This window comes from Eptatretus burgeri, chromosome 8, assembly GCF_056783735.1.
Source record: "Eptatretus burgeri isolate ZD-2024b chromosome 8, Ebu_testis_v1, whole genome shotgun sequence".
In the NCBI taxonomy this organism is placed as follows: domain Eukaryota; kingdom Metazoa; phylum Chordata; class Myxini; order Myxiniformes; family Myxinidae; genus Eptatretus; species Eptatretus burgeri.
This window is the reverse complement of record NC_140968.1, coordinates 53,079,807-53,088,567: the sequence shown is the minus strand read 5'-3', so window position 1 is coordinate 53,088,567 and position 8,761 is coordinate 53,079,807. Positions and strand designations below refer to the sequence as shown.

The following is an 8,761-nucleotide window of genomic DNA, read 5'->3' as shown; positions in this document are numbered from 1 at the left end:
TTGTTCATGTCTCTCCGTCTGTGGTTCTGTCCACAAATGTCAGTTTATGATCGAGGAGGATAAATTGAATGTTATATTTTGAAAATAAATTAGAAAACGAACCTGCCGTTTAGCAGTACTTTGTCTTTGAATTTGTCCCTATCGTGTGTGCAGAGAGCAATGGGATTTTTTTTGTTGTTGTTTTTTTCACTCTGTTTGCCTGCCTGGTAGTCATCCTTAAAAATAGTAAATTTTATGTTTGGAATGATTAAAAATTTTGTTTGTCATAAAGAACATAAGCAGGCATGGATAACTCATGTAATGTGTTGGATCGATGGTGTCATCGCCGCTGCATCCACGGCAGTAAATGCCAGAACTCTTTTTGACCTTTGCAATCTTTATTTTATTTCAATCTAATTATATACTTGAACACAAGAACACAAATTGCTTTCTTATCATTTCCGTGAACCTCCAATTTTGCAGTACTTGGATATGTTAAATAAGTTGTAAAAGTGTTTTGTTTAAGACTGCTTCAATAGCGCTAAACCTTTGTAATTTTTTTTTAAACAATCTTTAAAATCATTATTTTATTTCAATTGAAGTATATACTTGAATACTGTGCAGGGTAACGTGTTCGATGAACTCTCTAGGTCTTCATGTATTGAAGAAATTGTGCCATTTCAGCAAGTATTTCATAATTGGTGTGTTTGGGATTAAAAAAAAAATTGTGGTATTCCTTTGACATTCTTTTTGCAGAGCTTAGATTAGATGGTTGTTTTATTTTTATGTTGTTATTGCGAGACCATCAAAATTATTGGTCTCAACATTTTCATGTTGGAGTACCTCATACTGTGAAGCTGAAGGTTGGGTTCCATCCTTTTGACAATAAACTTGCGTAAATATGCATCTCAAGAAACACATGTACAGATGAAGGTGTTTTTATTTTGCTTCAAATTCTCATGGGGAAAGTGCTGAATCACAACGTAGTGTCTGTCGCACTCTACCATCTCTTCTGCCCACTTTGGCATTGTTATATATCTGAATTGATGATATTGAAAGCAAATAATCTACAAATTCTACATTTGTGGAATCAGGGGACAGAGGGTATAATGGCAATTTACTGACAGTGGGACCACAGTTGGACATGTCAAGCACGGGAAAGAATGAGCATGACGAGAGGGGGAGGGCGCAAGGACGCAGTAACGTGCAAGTTTGAGGATTGGGTTCAATAAGGTTAATGTGAGTAGAAAGCATTGTGGGTTGGAATGTTTTTTTGGGGGGAATATTTGAACAACTGTAGAGAATTTCTGTAAAAATAATTTTAAAAATGAAAGTCTATTTTTTGGAAAATAACTCGTGTCAAAAACTAATAATAATAAAAAATAAAAATACTAACAGTGGGCCCGAGGAAAAGTTTAATAACTTCAATATTGTCCATGAAACCGAACAAAATTTGCAGATCATATTTCTCACTCGTCAAGATGTCACTGAAAATTTCAGTTGTCTACAAAGATATTTGACAATTTTGCAATGAAATTACTGATGATGTTGATGTTTGTTTGATGACATGCTCCAAATGGGCACCATTTCACTCAATACAGAGGACCACATGTCGAGCAAAGTAATTGATGACTTTCTGTGCTGTTCCTGACCAATGGCCTGTGTTCCAGAAGCTCTGGGATGGTCTGTGGCTGTCCCTCATACACATGGTCTTTCAAGAAGCCCCACAGGAAGAAATCGGGACGATTCCAGTCGGGTGGATAAGGGACCACTCCACGTCGGTTCTTCGACTGATGACCCTGTCTTCGAAGTGCCCCTCCAGCCACTGCAGCCTCAGATTTGCACAGTGAGGGATAGCTCCATCCTGCTGAAACCACTTTTTCCCTGGTCAACTTCATCCATCTCACCCAGGGTTTCCCAGAATTTTTCAGACTTCAATGTAATATTCCTGCTCCACAGTCTGAGCATTATCTTGCTTGTCCTTAAACCAAAATGGCCCAATTATTCCATGCTTTGAGATAGCCACCCAGGCAATGCACTTTAAGTGAAGTGGTCTTTGCAACACAGTCAGGCTTTTCAATTCCCCAGAATGTTTCTGTTACATGACCACTGAGGAGAAAATGGGCCTCATCAGATAACCACATATCGTCCAAGAAGTCAGGACTCTCCTCTGTTGCATTCACAAACGAGTTACACATTGTTATTCTCATCATATTGTTCTCTGTCAATGTCTGTTTGATGGATATATAGTATGGTTTCAATGCTAGGTCCTTTATCGGACTTCTCTTCAAGCTTTTCTTGCTGATTTTGAGCTCTTGACAGCAGTGCCGACGAGATTTATTGGGACTGCTGGCATCAGCAATGACAGAAATATTCTCGGGTGACCTTCCTGATTTTGGGTTGGCCAGAGTGGCCTTGTCTGCTTGGTGAATCAAAATTCAAGACTGTGTTATGCTTTCCAAAGTTTTTCACAAATCTTTGAATTTGAGACTTGCTGGGTATTTTCCTTGTTGCAAAATGTATGCAGAACAAGAGCCTGGGTCTGTAAGAATGAATTTGTCCATGTATAGTTTTCTGCAGAAAATGACTTCTTCAGAGAGGGTGTATTTTGCCAAGTTTCTTGAATCTGTGAAGTCACAGATTCAAGAAACTTGGCAAATTCACTCTCCCTTAACTCAGTTCAGATTCCCTGTAAAATGAAAACTTTGAAAGATTATTAAACCTTTCCTGAAGCCCACTTTTTTGGGGTCACCCTGATGTATTCTTGGAAAGGTCTTAAACTGCATATCTTAAGACTATCGTAATTTTTGCACTGTATTTTGAGCAAAAATTGTATTACCCGAAAGCTCATGGGCCCCAGGCCCACTTTTTGTTGCGTTAGTTGTAGCTCTAATTTTTTTTTATTTTGGAATTTTAAGAACAGGGAAACAGGTTCAGTGAGCATGTGTTAATGTCACTTACCAGGAGGCAATCACAGTGCACATACCCTTGCACAGACAATCGTCAGTGTCTCACGATTTGTCACCAAGCCATGCGAAGCACAGTTCACTCTTGTTTTGTCTGGGTATTGATCGGTATCAACGTGAATAATGAATGTTTTTGTCCAAATCAATTTAATTTTGACCCTTTTGTCCAAATCAAGCAAATACATGCTGCAGGTAATGAAAAATTGAGAGCAGTTCCTAATGCCAGAAGAGCCAGGATGGTTGAAATGAGAAATCCTTTAAAGATGTGCAGTAGTTTTTGTACAGAAGTGTAACATGGACTCAGTGACTTAAAGTACTTTTCCTGTGTTCTGTGTAACTGTCTTCACAGATTGAAGAGACTGAATTTTGGGCATGGACAGAGAAACAACAAATGCGAATCATGAATGCATGTCCAGAGCTCTCTCGTCCGTGGGTGACAATCTCAGATACGCTGCTGACCCAGCGCCAAAAGCTATGTGAACTGGTGGCCTCCTGGAACACCCGGTGAGAATTGTAATGTCAACACAAAGTTGCATTGAGTAGGTCGTTAACCTCAACCACTTCCAGTGATTCTAATCAAACGAACATGGTGATGGAGTTTATTTGGATGTTTTCCATGCAAATAAACCTTGTGGAATTGGCATTATGTATGTTCCATCATCTTTATGCAGCTGTGTGCCGTGGAGGTAATTTGGAGTCCACAATTATTGTGGCTTTTCTGACAATTGAGTAAATGTGGAGATCTCGGAATGCAAATTCTGAAAGCTTTTTGATTTTACTTGGATTAGAAGTAAAATTTGGCACGCAGTTTGTGGTTTTCTTTTTGGATGCATGGTCGAGGCTCTTGGAAGAACTACAGCAGAATGGAATGGAAAGGGGGGAAACACCGATAGCAGAGTATAAGTGAGTGAGATCAATGGGAAGGGGAGAAGGACACCTGGGGGTGAAGAAGCTGCACACACAACACAGCAGGAAGGGGGAAGCAGGGGTGAAACAGAAAAGGAACAAACCAATCTACAACAAACTAACTAAAAGAGGTGAGGAAGAGGGAGGGTCTTGATACTGAATCTCAGTTTGTTTGTGCTGGTTTGAAACGACTCAATCCCAAATCTCTGGCTTGCACCTGCTTTTTTTCCTGGTTCAACACTGTTTTTATTATAAGGGAATGTATTTTTGTACCTTAAGTCGATTTACATTGCTGTCACGTTTTCATAAAGATCTCTGTGGATGGTTTTTGATAAGTCAATATGGCTTTCAACAACATGTATTATTATTAGGTAAAGGTTGTTTTATTGTAACTTTGGCTGGTGTTAAGCTTGTCTTCTTTTGAACTGTTATTCTTCCATTGCCAATGTAATCTGGCACCAATGCTCCACAAATGGAAGGTTACGCCTTGCTCTCAAATGATTGGAACACACCGCTTTATGCCACAAACAAAGGAGTGCTTTCCTAACCCCTTACACCCTCCTCTTCATTACCCCCTCCTGCATTGTTTCACACAGGCACAAATGAAGAAAAATGTAACACAAATTGGATTGTAAAGGAAGTGTGTGCGCTTGTGCATTCGCAGCCTTCAGGACTTATTCCTGCAGGAAAAAGGGAAGAAGAAGCAAGTTGTGCCTCCGAGCCCGAGTCGTCTGCGGCAGGCTGATGACAGGGTAGGCATTGAGCACCAAACATCGGGAATCGTTTTGTGGTAGAGGCAATTCCAGTGGCTCAACTAGTGGACTCTGGGCTCCGTTGATCGAAATGAGGTTGTAATCCAAAATTAAACAGGGACAGAGTAAGTGGGTGGAATGGAGGAGTTAGCAGACTGCACATTAGCTTCTTGGTGAAAATGCAGAAATATGTGAAGCTAAATGGACATAGGTAAATATTTGCTTCAAGCAATGTTTTTGAGGAGGATTACTTCAACCTAACTCAGTCAGCTGATGATAACACTTGAGCCATTGAAGTGAGTGAAAAGCTGGAAATGAGTAACCCAAAGATTTAAATTTATTATTGTAGTTTACTTAATTATTTGTTCATTTTATTTTGGGTAACAGAACAACTCTCAAGATTCATCATCTCCGCGAATTGGTTCTTCAAGCAACGAGAAAGGTAATTATATATGTTCTACCCTGTATGTGCGTAGCCCTACACAGGAAGTCAGCTAAACAATAACTTGAATGAAGAACCCAAACCAGGTTGTAAATGTAGATTTTTTTTTTTTACTGGAATGTTTTGATCCATCCATGCATTCATCAATTTGTCATGTGAAACTGAAAATACCCAGACAAAGCCGACTAGAAAACGATGCTCTCTGTTATGCATCGTCGACCAATACTGCTACCTAATAAAGCTATTTAGCATGAGTAGTATATTGTTACGGTTGTGGGGGTAGATGGAGGAATTGAATAGGAAATTTATGGTTGAATAGAGTTGTTTAGTCCGTGGACGTGTTGGAGACATCTCGATGTAATTAAGTTGGGAAACTGAGCTTAAGTGTTACATGTCACCACACAAGGGGGTGGTGCGGTATTAATTAGCTCGGGAGTAAGAATAAGTTCCCCAAGTGTTTAATTGTCCCCCTGTGGCTTTTCCCTATGTATTTGTAAACAAAACAATAAGAAACAAGCAAATAAGCCAAACAGGCAGAAGCCCTGCCTCCCGGATTTTGTGCGAGCAGGCCACACCCTGGAGGTGGAGGATTGATGGGCGTGACACGAGACTCATGAAAAGGAAGAGGGCGTGTGGGGCATCAGACCAAATAGGACAGAGAGCGCAGGCGTGATGCCAGGGTGAAGAGGTGAGATCGGGAGAGCGCAAGCATGAGGTCGTTGTGAGGAAGGCACGAGTGTAGAGTGAAGGACGCATGCGGTTGAGAAGGACTGTAGTTAGGAGATGGCCTGTAAGAACAGGACTTTACAGCTGGCTTCCCTTCGACGCATGAAGACTGCACAATTCTCGTGTTCATGCTGAGGAGAATTGACTCATGTGGTGAAGCAAGACACTGGCCTTTGGCTCTTGCATCATGAGGAATGGACCCCGAGCCTCGTGTATGACAAAGGGCGTCGGTGAGGACGATCAACGCACAAAACAGCTGCACGGAGTCTCTGAGCCTTGGTGTTGAGTGCCGCTCGTGGATTGCCTGGCGTACGTTTGTCCAGCTATGAGAGAAGTGACTTGGTGCCATTTTGTGTGCGTCTCCATGTGCAAATAGAAGCACCTCGATTCCAAGTTCCACAAAGACCATCTCCGGGCCAAGCTCAGTACCACAGTAAAGGAGTTTTCTTTTTATTTTCTTTCCCTTTGTCTGTATTTTAGTCCATATGCAGAGGAGCCTCAACTTGGAGTTTAATTTACCTCGCGCATTTATAATTATTACATTTATTATTGCCCTTTTAAATATTTGTCTTTTCATTAAATGTGTTCATTTTAAGTAACTGTTTCCGTGTATTTGTCGTAGGGTTTAAGTAAAAACCACCCTGTACATCCATTTCTGTACCTCCCGGCGCACCGCCATTGCACCCTTTTCCCACGCGCGCGTTAATCTCAGAGTTTTGACTGTAGGCCTCGAAGGGAGAAGCTCGACCGTCCAGGCTCGCGGTGTTAACCACCCGTCACCACAATTTGGGGCGGGGGGGGTTAACCTTGGCCACCAGCGCCGTGACAATATAAAGGGCCGAACATGTCGCACATATTGCAAATACAGTAACTTCTCGGTGATGGAATTACATTTGTCGCATGAGCTTTGTATACAGATTAACTGCTTATGCTACATGGCTGCACAAAAGGGCTCCGAAATGCTTAACCATCAATATTCTTATCTGAGGTCCAGAGATTGACACAAAGATGATTTACAAGCGAAGCTTTCCAAGGCACAAATTGGAGCAGATGGGAAACTATTGCACTGTCTGACATTTATCTAAGCAGCATTTCAAAATGCAGCATCTGCACTATGACCTTGAGATCATATGACCTCTACTAGCCAATAAGAGTGCAGGACAGTTATATTTGGTGTTATTCTCCAAATTGACCAACAGATGACAGCCTGTCCTGGGCTGCAAGACATGACAGTAAACTTGTTGCTCATTTTTATGCCTCCGCAGCTGAAGACTAGACGCGTCATGTTTTCGGGTTGTCCATCTGTGCGTCCGTTATCATATTTTATTTTTGTTACCACGATAACATGTTAACCACTGAAGGGATTTGAACCAAACTTGACACGTGTGGATTGTAATGCCACAAAACCGATTTGACTTTGGGTTGAACAGGTCAATGGTCATGTTCCCTTTTAAAATCTTTTTGCAGACCATAACTCAAGTTGGAAGCATTTGTTGCTTCCGCTCTTCTATTTATCTTTCTCTCTCTCGCTTTCTCTCTCATGTGACCTTTTAATTGAAATTAAGCATAACAGTGAGGTGACATCTAACCTGGGTGGAGGCGTATCCATCAACACATTCACGGCAAATTGTATAGTTTTTGATGCCGTTTTGTAGTTGTGGTTAGTTTTGTTTTTTATTCCTATTTTTTTTCTCACATTTTTGTAGCTACAGAAGAGCGTGGCAGCTCTATGAGCTCCATCGACATTCCCTACGCAGCCCTACTCGAGCCACCCTCACAGTATGAGCCACCAGCCTACGACGTGGAGTCTGAGCCAAGCGTTGGAGCCGACGGTTAGTCTCTCGACGAAAGACATTGTGAGAAGGTTTTTTGCTTTGTAAGGGTAGGTCAAGGTTGATGTGAAATTTATTTTATTCCATTAAGAAAACAACAGTTCAGCACAGGGAGGTTGCTGAAACATCACCAGTTTTTAAGGTACTCCATTGCTGCAGGTGTATGTACATCTCCAATAGATGTAGTCACACCTCGAATGCCATCTGCATATAAATATTCTGGACTGGTATGCAGACATTTCAAGAGAAGTGCTTTGACATCATTGTTAGTAAAATTGATATGACCCATATGTTTCCTATGAAGAGTGTAATGGTGAATTTTTTATCAAGGAAAGGGGGATGCCTTACTTCAGAGCAACTTCAGGGATCTGAAGTTGCTGGACCATGGAATGAAAGTGGTAGAGAGAAAGTCTTGGATAAATTGATGACAGAGTATTGATGTACATGAAATGCAATTTGGTTTCATGCCAGGAAGGGGCACGATAGAGGCAATTTTTTATAGTTTGGCAATGACAGGAAAAATATCTGGGGAAGAATAAACAACCGTACTTTATATTTGTGTATTTGGAGAAGGTGTTTGAGAGGGTGCCTCAGGAAGTGGTGCAGTGGTCCATGAGAGTTACATGTGGAGGATTGGTTTGTTAGGGTAGTCTTGGTGATGTATGATGGCCCAAAAACGTCTGTGAGGGCAAATGGGGTGCAGAGTGAGGATTTTGAAGTGATAGTGGGTGTTCATCACGAGTCAGTCTTGAGCCCAATCCTGTCCATCATGCTTCTTGAGGCTATATATCAGGAATTTAGAGGAGGCTTACCTTGTGAACTCTTGTATGCTGATGACCTGGTGCTGATAGCCAACAGTGTGGAAGAGGTAATGGGTAGATATGCAGTATGGAGGCAAGAGGACTGAAAGTGAACACAAAGAAAACGAAAGTACTGATTTGTGGTGTGGGAGAAGGAAGTATGGAAAAAAGAGGGAGGTGGCTCTGTGCTGTCCGTAGAAAAAAAGTGTTGGTAACAATTCCTTATTGTGTAAATCCTGCAACTGTTAGGTGCATAAGAGGTGTCGTGGCATCTGGGTTGGACTGCAGTTGGTACCTGACTTCAAATGTGCTGTTTGCGCAGGTAAGCAAGTGATTCCAGTTAGAACGGAAAGGTTAG

At 41.4% G+C, this 8,761-nt stretch overlaps 1 protein-coding gene across 1 annotated transcript in view; it reads left to right on the top strand.

The window, feature by feature from the left end:
• PIKFYVE (phosphoinositide kinase, FYVE-type zinc finger containing) overlaps positions 1-8,761 on the top strand; it is a 199,576-nt gene that overhangs the window by 153,860 nt on the left and 36,955 nt on the right. The window contains exons 32-35 of the mRNA XM_085890455.1: positions 3,295-3,449; positions 4,516-4,603; positions 4,991-5,045; positions 7,478-7,603. Coding sequence (XP_085746581.1) covers positions 3,295-3,449; positions 4,516-4,603; positions 4,991-5,045; positions 7,478-7,603 — 424 coding nt within the window. The remainder of the gene's footprint in view (positions 1-3,294; positions 3,450-4,515; positions 4,604-4,990; positions 5,046-7,477; positions 7,604-8,761) is intronic.